Source organism: Prionailurus viverrinus, chromosome D1 (assembly GCF_022837055.1).
Source record: "Prionailurus viverrinus isolate Anna chromosome D1, UM_Priviv_1.0, whole genome shotgun sequence".
NCBI lineage: Eukaryota > Metazoa > Chordata > Mammalia > Carnivora > Felidae > Prionailurus > Prionailurus viverrinus.
In genome coordinates, this window is record NC_062570.1 from 58246273 (window position 1) to 58263788 (window position 17516).

At 40.8% G+C, this 17516-nt stretch overlaps 1 protein-coding gene across 1 annotated transcript in view; it reads right to left on the reverse strand.

Annotated features, from left to right (window-relative positions):
* The window catches only part of MRPL48 (mitochondrial ribosomal protein L48), a 62138-nt gene that overhangs the window by 14417 nt on the left and 30205 nt on the right, over nucleotides 1-17516 (reverse strand). Inside the window, exon 8 of the mRNA XM_047823203.1 lies at nucleotides 13740-13828. Within this exon, the coding sequence (XP_047679159.1) occupies nucleotides 13740-13828 (89 nt within the window). The remainder of the gene's footprint in view (nucleotides 1-13739; nucleotides 13829-17516) is intronic.

A 17516-nucleotide genomic window follows, 5' to 3' on the forward strand; every position in this document is an offset into this window, starting at 1 on the left:
TCTGCAGTCATTTAGTCTTCCTTTTTTTTTTTTAAGTTTATTTATTTTGAGAGAGAGAGAGAGAGTGTGTGTGCACACAGGGAGGAGCAGAGAGAGAGAGAGAGAGAGAGAGAGAGAGAGAGAGAGAGAGAAGAGAGAGAGAATCCCAAGCAGGCTCCCCACCATCAGCTCAGAGCCCTACACAGGGCTAGATCTCATGAACTGCAAGATCATGACCTGGGCCGAAACCAAGAGTCAGATGCTTAACCAACTGAGCCACCCAGGAGCCCCCAATCTTTCTTTAAAAAAATTGAGAAATAGACAAATTATTTCTTTTTTTCATTAAAAAAAAATTTTAACATTCGTTCATTTTTGAGAGACAGAGGAGACAGAGCATTAGTTGAGGAGGGGAACAGAGAGAAAGGGAGACGCAGAATCCAAAGCAGGCTCCAGGCTCTGAGCTGTCAGCACAGAGCCCAACGCAGGGCTTGAACCCACAAACCATGAGATCATAACCTGAGCTGAAGTCAGACTCTTAACCAACTGAACCACATAGGCGCCCCAAGAAATAGACAAATTATTTCTACTTTACCCTTTTGTATTGCTCCACTACATATCAACCTGTGCAGGCTGTGGTAAAAAGTTAAAATGAGGCCTGGGAAAATAGATATTTAACCCAACATAGATCAGGATCAAGAAATCTTCTCAACCAGAAATAATTTAACCTGAATCCCCATCAAGAGGGGGGGACTTGTTAAATAAATCATGGAACATTCATACAATAGTATACATTATGCAGCTTTAAGAAGGAACAGGAATTTCTTTCTGTACTATATGGAAAAGTCTTTAAAATAAATGATAAAAGCAAACTGTAGGATAACATGCTCAGAATATTGCCATGCATACCAAAAAAGGGTGTGTGTGCGCGCGCGCATGTGTGTGTGTAATTACATACGTATTTATTTGCTCATATATTAAAAATATGTCTGGAAGGATGCACAAAAATACTAATATCATTGGCTCCCTGTGAGGGAACTGGATAGCTTGGGCATAGGAGTGGGAAGGAGACTTTTTTAGCTATTTCTCTTGTATATTTTTTGAATTTTTAATAAAGTTAATCTTTTGTCAGTTCAAAACTAGAATCTTAAACTCTACTATATTTTTAAGAAAATTTTTTTAGTAAAAGTTTTATTGCAATATAATACACATACTAAAGTGGTGCCTGGGTGGCTCAGTTGGTTAAGCATCCAGCTTCGGCTCAGGTCATGATCTCTCGGTTCATGAGTTCGAGCCCCACATTGGGCTCTGTGCTGACAGCTCAGAGCCTGGAGCCTGCTTTGGATTCTGTGTCTCCTTCTCTCTCTGCCCCTCCCCTGCTTGCGCTCTGTCTCTCTGTCTGTCTCTCTCTCAAAAAATGAATAAAACATTAAAAAAAATTTTAAATACACATACTGAAAACGCATAAGTACACAACTCAATGAATTTTCACAAAGTGAAAATATCTGTATAATCAGTATCCTGAATAACACATAGACGACTACTAGCACCCCAAAAGCTCGTGATCCTCAAATAAATGACCACTATTCTTACTTCTAAAACCATAGAATGATTTTGCCTGTTCTTGAAATTAATGTAAATGGAATGATACGCTATGTTATCTTTTATGTCTGCCTTCTTTCATTCATTATATTTGTAAGATTCATCATGTATTTGGTGAAATAGCAGTCCTTTCCTTCTCATTGCTCTAGTAGTCTATTGTATGAATATGCAACAATTTATCCTTTTTACAGCTGATGGAAATTTGGATTGTTTCTAACATATGTCCATAATTAATAGTACATCATGAATACCTACAATCTGAACTATTGAATTATAGAGTATGCATATGTTCATCTTTAATAAGTACTCTCAGTTTTACAAAGATGTTTCCAATTTCTTCTCCCACCAGAATAAATGAGAGTTCTAACTGCTCTACATTCTTGCCAACACAAAACTTAGTGTAGTTGAGTTTTCTGGTTTGCTTTAGCCATCCTGGTTGGTATTAAATGGTAATGAATTAGGGTTTTAACTTGCAGTTCTTTTGGGTCTATTGAGCCTGAGCACCTTTCCATTTGGATACTCTCTTTTGTAACATGCTTATTCAAGTATTTTGCCCATTTTTTAGATTAGGTTGTCTGCCTTTCTCTTACTGATGTGTAGATTCTTTCTATATTCTAGATATGATCCTTTGTTAAATATACATACTGCAAATATCTGCTCCCTCCCTATAGCTTCCCTTTCATATTTTAATAGTGCACCTTGATGAGTAGTTCTTATTTTTTATGTAATTCAATTTACTCATTCTTTCTTTTACAGTTATAGTGATTTGTGTGTCCTGTTTAAGAAATTTCTACCTTAATATTGTGAAGATATTCTCATATGTCATCTTCTAGTTGTAGATTATTTTAATATTTACATTTAGATCTACAATCCATCTTAAAGTAATTTTTGTGTATTGTATGAAATAGGAGTCGAGAGTAATTTTTTTGGAGGTGCCTGGGTGGCTCAGTCAGCTGAGCATCGGACTTCGGCTCAGGTCATGGTCTTGCAGTTTGTGAGGTCGAGCCCCGTGTCGGGCTCTGTGCTAACAAACAGCTCAGAGCCTAGAGCCTGCTTCGGATTCTGTGTGTGTCTCTCTCTCCCCCTCCCCTGCTCATGCTACGCCTCTCTCTGTCTCTCAAAAATAAATATTTAAAAAAAAATTTTTTTTTAAAAGAGTAATTTTTTTTCACAGTCATCCAGTCCAGTTGACTTAGCACCATTGGACGGTAGTGTCACTTTTGTCATCTAAGTGCCCACAGATATATGGATCAGTTTCTATACTCTTTATTCTGTTCTGTTGGGCTATTTGTCTGTCCTTGAGCCAATACTACATCTTAACTATTGAACATTTACGATAAGTCTTACTATTTGGTAGAAATAGATTTTTCAAGGGGCGCCTGGGTGGCTCAGTAGGTCAAATGTCTGACTTCGGCTTAGATTATGATCTCACAGTTTGTAAGTTCGAGCCCCATTATCAGCCTCTCTGCTGTCAGCACGGAGCCCACTTGGGATCCTGCCTCCCTCTCTTTCTGCCCCTCCCCCACTCACAGGTGTGCACACTTGCATGTGGCATGTGCTCTCTCTCTCTCAAAAATATAAACATTTAAAAAAAAGAAATAGTTTTTTGAAGAAAAAGGTCAAAAATCTATCTCTATTTACATGTCTTAAGTCACCCTTATCTAACAGCCAACAGCCTAGTAGCTACTACAGCAGAACTGTTCCTGGCGAAGCACCTGGAATGATTCTCTCCCATCACTGCTCCCCGGGTCAGTCCAAGGTAGCAGAGGCCCAATCTAGGAGAGTAGGATGAAGACCAAGAAATGATCCTTTCACAAGACCAGTAATACTGATGACAGACCTGATCTCACAGGGATGTTCTGAAAACTGAACAAAACATTATGTAAGGTGGTTAATACAATCTGTGCCACATAATTAAACACTGAATATATATAAACTTTTATTGCTATTTTCACTTTTATATTCCAATCTAGCACAGGGCCTGGCAAAGAGAAAACATGCAATGAATCACAAGTTTAGAATTTTAGAACTGGACACATTTAGAGACAATTGTGTCCCAATTCTTCATCTTTGCAGGGGAAGAATAAGAAGGCCAGAGAAATTAAACATGTCCCCCAGAGCCACACAGCCAGACAAGCAGATCCTAGGTACTAAAACCCAGACCTCCTGACCCCCAATACAGGGATTTTTCCACTGCAGCCTCTGCATTGCTAAAATTCTTTTTATAGCCTTTATAGTTTCTGGATTTCCTATCTTTATGATGAAAGTCTTCCCCACTTCTTTATTATGTATATAGTCTCTTATAATTTCTCATTGCTAAAATTCTTAACAGTGGTGGCCACCCCAGGGTCCTAGACTTTGCTATGAGTGAGAAGCCAACCTCTAGAGACCAACCATCAAAGAACAGGAGCTTGTCTCTCTCTTTTTCAGAGCCTACCACATTCGTGGCCAAATGCAATGATCCAGACTTCTCATCAAGACATTCAGCACTGCAGTCAGAGCTGTGAAGAATGCTAACGTAGGAATGCAATGAGGAGCTGCTAAAATTTTCCAGCAGAGAGGGGAGGAGCTTCTCTGAAGCCTTTAGAAAGCTTTTATAACCAGGGAAAATGCCAGGCTCTTCAAAGTGTCACTTTTAGGGGAACAAAACAAAACCAAAAAAGCTGATTCCAGTATCCCTCTTGGCATCTCACTTGCTTTTCTGTGTTGGCCTAGATATGCCTGGACCGATCCACACTATCAGGAGCCCACTGTGACATTATATTTCAGTTCTGAGCCAGGGCACAGCATAGCCAGCAAGAGCTTGCCTTCATATAATATCAGTCACCAGTTCCTATAATTTTACCCGTACAATCTTTCTCATATCCATCCCCTCCTTTCTAACCCTACTGCCTGAGTTTATGACCTTATGACCACCATGGGGAGTTATTAAAGATATTGTGCAGGGGCGCCTGGGTGACTCAGTTGGTTGAGTGTCCAACTTTGGCTCAGGTCATGATCTCACAGTTCGTGGGTTCGAGCCTCACATCGGGCTCTGTGCTGACAGCTCAGAGCCTGGAGCCTGCTTCTGATTCTGTGTCTCCCCATCTCTCTGCCCCTTCCCCACTCATACTCTGTCTCTCCCTCTCTCAAAAATAAATATTTTTTAAAAATTAAAAAAACAAAGATATTGTGCAAAGGATGTACATGAGCTGTGTTTGGGGAAGCCCACCCTAGTTGCACATGGAGGAGAGTCAGGCAGGAAAGGAAGAGAAGATAGGAGAAAGGCAGCAGGGACAATGGACTACTAGTATCCACCATCAAACTTCGGCATTCCTGTGACTGACCTGTATTCAGTGTGTGATGGCCCAGGGTGGCCATTCTTAGATCCCTATAGGATTGTACTATGACCTTCCAAATAGGCCATGGGATATATTACTAAACCATTTTTGTAAAAAAAAGTCTACATTATTATCCCCATTTTACAGAGAGAAAACTGAGATCCTCTGAAAGTACCTCACTTGCCCAAGGTTACTAGGAAGCTTTGCTGGGAACAGGCAGATAGCGAAAGGAGTCAGATTAGAATGACAGGCTGCTGTAACTGCAAGGGATCTCAGAAACAATACAGTCTCTCTTTCTTTCCCTCCCTAATTTTAACCAAGGGGAAAGCTGAAACCCAGAAGGGGGAAACGACTTGTTCACAGTCACAATAGTAAGGACATGGCAAAGATAACCACTTTATGTCTAACCATGGCTGGAAGCTGGGTCTGTAGCCCCAAGCCCAGGCTCTCTCCTCTAGATTCTGTGAAAGTGATAATATCTGCCTAATAGGTGGCATTTTCCAGGTGGGAAAATTGGGAAGGAATAGTACCATCCTAATCCTCAAATGAAAAGGCAAATATGCCTGCAGCATATTTAGCTTCCAAAAATTCTGGTGATGAAAATTTAAAAATTTACACCTGAGGGGGCACCTGGGTGGCTCAGTCGGTTAAGGGTCCGACTTTGGCTCAGGTCATGATCTCATCAGTTCGTGGGTTCGAGCCCTGAGTCGTGCTCTGGGCTGACAGCTCAGAGCCTACAGCCTGCTTCAGATTCTGTGTCTCCCTCTCTCTCTGCTCCTCCCCCACTTGTGCTCTGTCTCTGTCTCTCAAAAATAAATAAACGTTAAAAAAAAATTTTTTTTTAATTTATACCTGGGGACCTGAAAGATTTGGTGATGGTACTCTGAACAGTCCATACTGAGTTTATGAGGTGCACAGAAATCAAGTGACTATGTTTATAACTCAATGTGACATACTCAAGAGACATACACCAGACAGAAGGCCTGGCCCTGACTAGGATGGCCAAAAGTCACAGCCTGGTACTGCATAAAGAACACTATACTTAGATGGAAGCCAAAGAAAATCTGGACTCAAATCCTGTCTGCTTAGTCACTAAATGACATTGAATGACCTCTCTAGGTGTCAGTTTCTTCACCTGTAACACCTAAAGTTCTTGTGATGCTTGAAATAGTAAATTTATATGAAATGGAAATAGCATAGACATCACATAGGTTCTGACCACCTTGGTTCAAATGCTGGCTCTGAAAATTACTAGCCAATTAGGCAAGTTATTTAATCTCTCTGAGTCTTAGAGTCCTCAGATAGGGCCTTTAATAACTAGGATATCTGAGGATTGAATAAAATACACTATTTATAATGTTATAAAAAGGAATAACACTTTTATTTTATTTTTTTACTTTTTTTTTATTAAGTTTTTAAATTTCAATTCCAATATAGTTAACATACAGTGTTATGTTAGTTTCAGGTGAACAATTCTATACATTACTCAGTGCTCATTGTGTTAAGTATACTATAATATTATAAAATAGAATAATGCTTTTAAAGCCTGGTACCTAGTAGTTACAGCATCTGGTATACAGCAGTTACTCAATAAATGGTATCTTTAAAAAAGGTTGAGTAATGCATACCAATAGAGCATTATTATACTATAAATTGGAGGTAATCATGCTCCTGGCATCCTACTGGCATGCTTTACAGAATGAAACACTTATTAAGCACCTGCTGTATGCAAAGTACTAATTCAATCACTCTCAGCAAAGACATCAACAAAACAGAAAACACAGTCCCAGCCCTCAAGGAATTTACAGTTCAGAGAGAGAGAAGAGACACGTGAAAGACCAAATCTCAATTTAAACATAAAGAACAGCCCACCTCCATAGCAAGTTCAGCACAAGCTACTTTGCTGGACCATGCTGATTAACTCCCCAAGCTGCTGGTTGCAGTTGAAAGGGCAGTAAGCAGACACACTTAAGGGTATATAGTAGTTACTTAATAAACGGTATCTTTTTTTAATGTTTGTTTATTTTTAGGGAGAGAGAGATAGAGCACAAATAGGGGAGGGGCAAGGACAGAGAGGGAGACACAGAACCTGAAACAGGCTCCAGGCTCCGAGCTGTCAGCATAGAGCCCAATGTGGGGCTCAAACCCACAAACCGTGAGATCACAACCTGAGCCAAAGTCAACCGCCTAACCAACTAAGCCACCCAGGTGCTCCAATAAATGGTATCTTTTAAAAAGGACTGATTTAGACCTACCTACTTCTCAGGTCTTATGGTCCTTCATCCCCTACCTTAGACCCCATGATTGAAAAACTCCTTGGGGCGCCTGGGTGGCTCAGTCGGTTAAGCGTCCGACTTCGGCTCAGGTCACGATCTCGCGGTCTGTGAGTTCGAGCCCCGCGTCAGGCTCTAGGCTGACGGCTCAGAGCCTGGAGCCTGTTTCTAATTCTGTGTCTCCCTCTCTCTCTGCCCCTCCCCCGTTCATGCTCTGTCTCTCTCTGTCTCAAAAATAAATAAAGGTTAAAAAAAATTTTTTTTAAATAAAAATAAAAAATTCCTAAGTTTCCCAATTGCATCTCAGTGTCTTCCTACCTTCACCCAGGAGGTTTCCCCTCCTTGCAGAGTCTTTGACTCTTCACCCCACATGATTAATGTGAGCAACTCCTACTTATTTTTAAGACTGAGCTCATGTTCTTCCAGGAAGCCCTCCCTGATTCCTCAGGTTAAATTAGGTACCACTCTTATGTGTTCCCATAGCAAACCTTCCACCATATATACCACTACCAATCACATGTATGCCTCTGCATTTATTCAACAAATATTTACTGACCACTAGTGATGAGCAAGACCATGGTTAGCATTAGGGATATGATAGGTAATAAGACAGCCATTATCTCTGCTCACTAACACTTACAATCTATAAGGAAAGGCATATACAGAACAAGTAATTTTAAGGAGATGCATGTTTTACGAGAGGAAAATAGAATGCTACGGGATTGTAAAAAGGCAGACTAATGCTATCACCATCATCATTACCACTTATGGGCTCTATGTTTCAAACACTGTGCTAAGTACTTAAAGTTTTCTTAATTTATTTCTCACAACAACATTGGGAAGTATAATTCCTACATAAAGCCTAGGAAACTCTGGCTTGGAAAAGTTAAATGATGTATCCAAGGACGTACAACTAGTAAGCATCAGAGCTGAATCTTTAACTCAGGTCTGCCTAATTCCAAAACATTTCTCTTAACCTCTGTCTTTCCCTTTAGGCAAAGTGTGCAGAGCCTGCCAGTTTCCTCAATATCTATTCTCCATTTCTCCTTTAATAAGATAACTGCTGAAACACAACAGTTGGCAGATGGCAAACTTTATTCATGAAAGAATAATTAAGGAAATCAAAGTAAAAAAAAAAATAACAGAACTGCTGGATTTTAGCAGGGTATATGACCATTTATAATAAAAATTGCATGTCCCAAGCAATCTTGTAGCTAGGTATGGTTATATGACTCACTTCCGGCCAGTGGGACAAGAGCTTATGTACACTACTTTCCCTTTCTCCAGCCTGCTTGATGGAATGTGGACATGATGGCTGAAGAGGGAGCGGCCATCTCAGGACTAGTGGTTAGAAGCAGTATGGTAAGTGTGGCAAAGCCAAAAGCTAGAATATCTACTTATGCTTTTATGTGAGAGAGAAGTAAGCTTCTATCTTGTTTATGCCTCTAGATTAAGTGGATCTCTCTATTATGGCAACCAAACTACTATCTCAATTCCTATAAGAAGCTACTACATCTCATTCATTTCTCTATTCCTTGAGCCCAGAAACATTAAATGTTGAGTTGGACTGAACTGAATTCTTGTTTGGGTTCCGTCATTCACTAGACATATGTCATAGAGAAATCATTAATGCCCTTCAATCAGTTTCCTTTTCCACCCTGCCTATCTCACAGGATAGTTGGTGAATCAAATGGCATGGTTTTCAAATTTGTTGGTTGCAAAGAGCCTAACAAAACCATGTTTTTCTTTGTGAAACACCATAAAATGTTTGTCAGGATACTTTGATCATATACAACAAGAATGACTTTACTAGCAGAAAATATGGTTATATTATATAAATGGAGTTCTCTGCATCTCAAAAAATATGAAAAAAAAAAAGAAGACATATCTGAGTTTCTCTGTTAATATTTGTTTTCATCAAGTAAAACTGATTGGGGAAAAAACCTGAAATTTAGGTTCTAAATTGTGGAAACTAAAATGCAGAAGATTGCCATTAGTACACTTGAGGAGAGGTTTGGCTCTAGGATCACTAGTGTTCCAAAAGCACATGGCTTGAGAGGCACTGAGATAATGGATGTGAAAGCACTTTGGAAATGGAAAGGGATCATTGCTACTATTCATATCAAATATGACTCCCTCTAAAACTCTGACATTATTGTAATTCAGCAGAACAGGCAAGGCAGAATGAGACTGGTGGGCTAGAGACCAGGGCACTCTAATGGCACAGGCTAAGAGTCAGGTCATCATTAATAATCACTCAGAAAAGTTCTGGGGAACTCTATCATGTTCTTTATAGCCCCAGTGTTTCCCAGTGTATCCCAAGCAGCTGGTTATTCCTAGGGTCAGTTCACTTTACATACTCAGTGTATGATGTAGGTGGCATTTAGTACATGTCTGTAGAGCTGACTTCCATAACACCTTCACTGACCCTTTCAGGGAGAATTGCTTCCTTAATTTTGTTCTCTTGTCAGTTCATTCTGCTAGTAAAGCACTTACCATGTACGGTTAGTTACATTTTTGAGCACTACCTTTCCTAGCCTGCTGTATGCTTTGGGTAAGAAGCGATTGTGTCCCATTCACCCAAGCATCACGTGTGTTCACACAGTGCCTGGCACATAGCAGATGCTCAATGATGGCTTTACTTTTCAGTGAGTTACAAGAGGCAGACTTGAGGAAAAACATAGATGCTAATTTAAAACAACTCTTCCCTAAGCCAGTCCTAAATCCAAGTCTAGCCCTATGGTTACTGCACTGGCAAAACCAATCTTTCTGTTCCCAGGAAGCTAGGACTGTCACTATCAAGTGATTCTGATTTGCTGATTTTTCTGGGAACGATGCCACAGTCTCCTCACAGCCTTGTGGCTGTGGGAGCTAATCTATCTATGGGTGTTACAATAAACTAAATAGGTGTCATAAATGACAGACACCTCCTGTATGTCAACAGTGCAAACAGTTTCCAAGACAGAAGACATCTTGACTCCTAGGGGGCCATTCTAGAAAGGGGAAGTAAATTGCCTACATTACAAAAGATACACATTACTCTCTTGCCCCAGGGCCTAGAAAATAGAACACAGAACAATTACAAACTGACAGCAATATGTTGCCTCCATTTCATCCTTCCTCTTAGCAGTTCTCTGAGTCTTGGATTAATACCCCAATTAATAACAGCTGAGGGCAAGTATGTGGTCTTGGGAGAAATAACCTAGTGCTACACCAATATGAAGGACTACATTATTTTCATTTCATAGAAATAAACATTCCAAACAATCCAAAGCCTTTTAAATTCAATAGAATGATTCAGGGCCTTGAGGAAATAATGAGATCTATACATTCAGACACAGTGTTAGGCCTGGAGATTATCTCTGAATGTGATCTCTCACTGCCACAGTCAAGCTGGGTCTTACAGGATGTGAGATTACACCAGCAGAAATGGGACAAGATCTGGGCACTTTGTACATGAGAATTAACTCTTGTCTTAAGGATGGGGGCTCAAGAGAGTAGAGGGCCCAGCCTGGATACTAGAGAGGGAAGGAAGGGACTTTGGCTGCTTATTGTTTTTTCTAGGTGCTATGCTTAGGGAAAGAAAAGGGACCACAAGATCCTTTCTAGCTTTTCTAGTCAAATTTACTGGGGGGGGGGGGGGGGGGGGCAAAAGAGACAGGGACCTGGGACAGAGCCTCTGCAAGTTGGCAGACAAGAGCTTTCATGTGCTGTCCTGTGTCAGAACCAAGGGGCCTGCAGCAGTGACCACTACTATCTGGCTAGACACAGAGGGATGATGAATGACAGCAGAGAAAAGCCTACAGCACTAACCAAAGAGAGCATCACTCCCTTCAAGCAACTAAGGTCATCTGGAGCCAGCTGTTTGCAAATAGTGGGTTGTGTTTGCCAGCTTTGATTTACAAAACCTCAGGGCAGTTCCAACAACCACATTTCAGTTCAGCTCAATCAATATTTCCTGTCCTCTACTTGATACCTGGCCCTCTGCTACACACTGAGGGTGCAGAGAAAAACGAGACACGGCCTCTACCCTTAGAAAGCTCACCATCTGGAAGGGGAGATGGTCATCAAACAGATCATTACAACAGAGCAGTAAGTCCTAAGACAGAGGAAGCACAAGGAATTCTGGCAGCTCATGGTAGGACAAGTAGCCCAGGTACAGGGAACCCAGGAAGGTTTCTCACAAGGGGAGATTCATTGTTTTCCTCCTCACCCCATTTCCCCACAAGAATTTAAAGGTTTGATGACGTATTAACCAAGTGAAAAGGGAAAGACCTTCCAAGTAGACAGAACAGCCTTGAAACGGTATGATGATTTGGATGAAAAGCGAGAGGCCCAATGCAGTTAAAGCATGGTATCCCTGAGACGGGAGAAGAGAGTAGGGAGAAAGACAGGGACAGATGGCACTAATGTGGCATTGAGCTTCCTTTTATACCAAATTAGGGAGAAGGTCAGAGCATGGCACATGCAGAAAATTATCTTTTAGAGGAAAAAAATCCCAAGAAATTAACAAAAAAACAAAGAACACAGGCTCAAACAGAATGAATTTTATTTCCTACTAATTTACGTGGGACTTCTAGAAGAGGGATATCCCAAAATAAAACAACTCCAACAACTACTTTAAGGTGTCACAACTCAAAGAGGGTGTAAGTCACTCCTTTTAAATTTTAATAGCACCTTGTTATCTTCCTTTTAGCACCTGTTGCTTTCTGCTTGGGAGCATAAGTATCTGTGTCTTATCTCTAATGGTTTATCAGCCCTCTGAGCATGAACCAGGTCTTGTTCATTCATCCTATAAAATTTTATTACAACCCAGTCTGAATAGGCAAGGCACCCTCAACAATGCCTAGCACATAACAGACATTCAACAATTGTTTCAGAACACCAGAGTTACATGATATCAGAACTAAAAGACTCTTTAATTTTTTAAAGTTTGTTTATTTATTTAATTAATTAATTAATTAATTAATTTACTTATTATTTTGAGAGAGAGAGCAAGCACAAGCGGGGGAGGGACAGAGAGAAAGAGAGACAGAATCTCAAGCAGCCTCTGCACTGATGGTGCAGAGCCTGATGTGGGGCTTGAACCCACGAACTGTGAATCATGACCTGAGCCAAGATCAAGAGTCGGACATTTAACCAACTGTGCCACCCAGGCTTCCCTCAGAGCTGAAAGAGTCTTAAAGATAATTCTAATCACGTTCCTCAGCCTTTATGAAGACTCATAAAAGCTATGGACTCTTGGGGCGCCTGGGTGGCGCAGTCGGTTAAGCGGCCGACTTCAGCCAGGTCACGATCTCGCGGTCCGTGAGTTCGAGCCCCGCGTCGGGCTCTGGGCTGATGGCTCAGAGCCTGGAGCCTGCTTCCGATTCTGTGTCTCCCTCTCTCTCTGCCCCTCCCCCATTCATGCTCTGTCTCTCTCTGTCCCAAAAATAAATAAACGTTGAAAAAAAAAAAATAAAAAAAAAAAAAAAAAAAAAAAAAAAAAAAAAAAAAGCTATGGACTCTCTTCCCAGAAAAAAATCACACACAGAAAACATTTTACATATAATTTCAGGGCCTACAATGCCCAGAGGGGTAAAGTTAACTTATCCAGAGTTGTGAAGGTGTAATAAGTAGCATAACCAAGCCTAGAACACAAGTTTCCTGGTTCCCAGTTAAGGTCTCTTCCCACTACAAACTACAAATGAACAATTTATTTGGGTTGTTCCCTGCTGGGAGGCTGCCAGATGTGGCAATGTTCCTCTGAAATTCCTTACTACAAAGATGACGCTCAGGAGAACATGCAAGTTTAGTGGCTTCTGAGGCCCAAAGACAGTGTGGACCTCTGCCAAGGAGAAAGAGGGGCAGCAGGAGATGTTCAGGGTTACATGGAAGCATTACAATAAACCAAAGAACCAAAAGTGATGTTGAAGTCTCCCCAAGTAGAAGAGCAAAATCCTTCTTAACTGTACTGTTTACAGGAAGTGCTAGAATCCTGACTCAAGCCAGACCTTCTGACTTTCAGGCCGGTGTTGTGTCCACCTCACCAACAAAATCCTCTGCACATCCACAGAAATCTAACCACCACTGAAGCAATCCTGTTGCTATGGGAATCCTAAGAAATGGGCTAAATAATCTTAGAATGCTTGGAACTAACTCCCAGTTATCTGTGATAATGGATTCAAGGAACATCAACATATTTTAAATCTGCAAATACTATAAAACTATTTGGCTGAAAATGTAATCTGCCTCTACTTGCCACAAACCATTCAAGTCAAGTGCATATCATTTAATGTGAGGTCCATACTGAAATAAGTACTAAGAAGATACTCTTTTAAAGTACCACAAGTAATGAAGCCAAATCATTTGCGTTTCCCTGTGATAACCTGGTATATGGACAAGATCAAGAGCTGGCAGAAGCAGCCCCACCGTAGATAATATCCAAATGAAATAACTGGAGACGACTAAAGGATGACCCCCCATCCTTTCTACCTCCAATATTATCCAACCAGTGTGTGTCTGATCTTTAGTTCTTGGCAAAAGTTGTACACTGTCCTTTTCTAAAATGGACCCCTGTTCCCTTTACCTCCTGGGCTTTAACTAGGTGCTTATATCTTCCAATGCCATGGGTAGGCTTCGTCTTGTAGTGCCGACTGGTGCTCAACAGAATGCCACCTAAAAGACAGAAAATAAGACAAACCGGTTTCAAAACTCTTCCAGGGCAGACAGATCACACATGAAGAGACAAATTTTCCACCACAAGACTGGGACTATTTGAGGACAGCAGGCCACTTACCGATTAAAGGACTAGAGCTACTTCTTAATCCTGGACTGACTCTCAGTTTACCCCTTTTTTTCTCAACTTTTGGGCCCTGGACTATATCCAATCCCCACTACCTATCTTTCCTTGAGAAATTATCTCCTGCTACAGCCACTGGTGGTAGGAGGACAAAATACTTTCTCACAGTGTTCTTGTTTTCTCTTGTCCCCCAACAGGCAATAATCCTTTTAAAGTTTCTCATATGGGCCATACAGAGAAGGAGATGGGTGACAAATATAGCCAGGTAAGAGGACAATCACAAATTTCCACAAAGTTTTACAAACCATCTATTTATTTGTGCTAATATAGAACAACTTCCAACACACATTGCCAAGTGAATAACAACAAAAATAAAAACCTAAGATACAGAACAGTGTGTATGTATACTAAGCATAAACCAGGATCTCCATATACATATTTATTGTGGTAGGCCCAGAGATGCACCACTTGGATCTACCTTCAGGGAAGCCCTTGAATCCTAATTATTTTTATCCCTGTTTACAAATAAACTGTAGCTTGACACATGAAAAGATGTTTAACATCACTCATCATCAGGGAAATGCAAGTCAAAACCTAGCAGAATGGCCAAGATCAAAAAAACGAGAAACAAGTGTTGCAAGGATATGGAGAAAAAGGAACCCTCTTGCGCTGTTGGTGGGAATGCAAACTGGTGCAGCCACTGTAGAAAACAGTATGGAGGTTCCTCAAAAAAGTTAAAGATAAGGGGCTCCTGGGTGGCTCAGTTGGCTAAGCATGCAACTCTTGATTTTGGCTCAGGTCATGATCTCCCAGTTGTGAGACAGAGCCCCACGTCAAGCTCCACACTGGGGATAGAGCCTGCTTAAGATTCTCTCTCTCTCTTTCTCTTTCTCTCTCTCCCTCTGCCTCTCCCCTCCACACACTCTCTCAAAAATAAAATAACATTTTTACATAAAGCTAAAAATAGAACTACCCTACAATCCAATAATTGCACTTCTGGGTATTTACCAAAAAAAAAAACAAAAAAACAAAAAAACACTAATGCAAAGAGATACATCCATCCTGTTTATAGCAGCATTATTATGGAAGCAGCCCAAATGTCCATTGATAGATGAAAGGAAGTAGTGTGTGTATATATACAAAGGAATATTATTCAGCCATAAAAAAAGAATGAAATCCTGCCATTTGCAACAACATGGATGGATCTAGGGAGTATAATGTTAAGTGAAATAAGTCAGTCAGAGAAAGACAAATACCATATGATTTTGGTCATATGTAGAATTTCAGAAACAAAACAAATAAGCAAAGAAAAAAAGAGAGAGACAAACAGATTTTTAACTTTAGAGAACAAACTGATGGCTATCAGAGGGGAGGTGCATGGGGGAGGGGTAAAATAGGTGATGGGGATTAAAGAGTATACTTACCATGATGAGCACAGGGTAATGTATGGAATTGTTGAATTACGATACTATAGACCTAAAACTAATATAACACTGTATGGTAGCTATACTGGAACTATTTATTATTTATTTATTTATTTATTTATTTTTAATGTTTATTTATTTTTGAGACAGAGAGAGACAGAGCATGAACGGGGGAGGGTCAGAGAGAGAGGGAGACACAGAATCTGAAGCAGGCTCCAGGCTCTGAGCTGTCAGCACAGAGCCCGACGCGGAGCACGAACCACGAACCGTGAGATCATGACCTGAGCCGAAGTCGGACGCCCAACCAATTGAGCCACCCAGGCGCCCCAAGGAACTATTTATTTTTTAAAAAGCATGAGTAGAGCGGGGGCAGTGAGAGAGGGGGACAGAGGATCTGAAACAGGCTCTGCACTGAGAGTAGTGAGCCCAGTGCGGGGCTAGAACTCATGAACTGTGAGATCATGGCCTGAGCCAAAGTCAGATGCTCAACTGACCAAGCCACCCAGGAGCCCTGGAATTGGAATTAAAATTAAAAACTTAATTTAAAAAGAAAAAAGAGGGGTGTCTGGGTGACTCAGTCAGTTAAGTGGCCAACTTCAGCTCACGTCATGATCTCGCAGTTTGTGGCTTCAAGCTCCGCGTCTGGCTCTGTGCTGACAGCTCAGAGCCTGGAGTCTGCTTCGGATTCTGTGTCTCCCTCTCTCTCTGCCCCTCCCCAACTCGCACTGTGTCTCTGTCTCTCTCAAAAAATAAAAAATGTTAAAAAAAATTAAAAACAAAAAAGAAACTATAGTTCAAAAGATATAGTGAATTGGCCAAGGTCATCCAGCAAGTGAAAGGCAGAACTGCAATTTAAACCTAGGTCTATCTCACTGAACAGCCTGTACTCAGATGGGTTATTATAACGTCTGAATTTCTGGAATATAAATTCTGGCTAAATATGATCTTTCCTAGCTCAGATATCAGTTTCTTATCTCTACTCTTTCACTAGAACCAGCCCTCCACAGCTCTTCTCTGTCTCTCTTACTCACTGTCTACCTTCTGGAGAAGTGTTAGACCTAGGTTCTGCTCCCTTTCCTTCTAGTTCCTGTGGTCCTGCCCTCATCTTCCCCAGGGCCACCATTCTACAGGGAGGTTAAAAAGAAAATGGTGTGAAGTAGTGAAATGTTTCTTAGGCTTCTCTTTTCTAAAATGGACTTCCAAGCAGGTCTGCTCTATGCCAGGCCAATCAGAGATTGGCTTCAGAGCCAATCCTGCATTTACAACCCACACTATTTCACCAAGACAAACCCTAGATATCATGAGTCCCTTCCATGATATGCATTACTCCACATTTACTAGTACATGCCAAAAACTGTATAGACACTGGGACAAAGATGACTAGAATATGCCCCTTTCCCTGGAGACACTCAATGGGTACTAGGGAAAGATGATAGGAAAGCAGATAATTACCTTATGGTGCACAAATTACTTTAATAGAGATGAGAACAAGGTAGTGAGCGCCTAGAGGAAGGAACAATGAATCTGCCTCGGTGGGGGGAGGTGGTGGGAGTAGGGGAGGGTAATGGGAATAGGTTCAGAAGAGGTAACAGATGCATTCTTTAAAGAGGAGCAAGAATTTACCATTCAAGGAAGAAGGAGGTATTTTTGACAGAGGTTCCAAAGGAGTACTGAACACAACTGAGGTATCTTCTTGGCTACTATCCCAATTCTGTCTCTCTGAATCTAAGACCTTTGACCCTTTGAGTCTTCAGGTTCCAGAGCTGTAGTATGAAGCTTACTGTCTAGTGGGAGGAGGGAATCATTAACGGAATAGTCACAAAATAAATATAAAATTACAAATTGTGATACTGAAAAAAAAAAAGCACAGAAGGCTATGGCCATACAACCGGTGGATCTATTTTAGACTGGAAGATCAGAGAAGCCCTCTCTGAAAAAAATGACATGTGAACTGAGACCGGAATTCAAAGGAAAATAGTGGTTATCCACAAGGATGGGAAGTGATTAGAAAGCAGGAGGAGTGGGAGACTTACTGTTTATTTTATATTCTTTTGTATCTTTATTGTAGATAAAGATATACACATATTATCTATTCAAAAAAATAAATAAAACAAATTGAGACCTGAAAGGAAGTTATTAG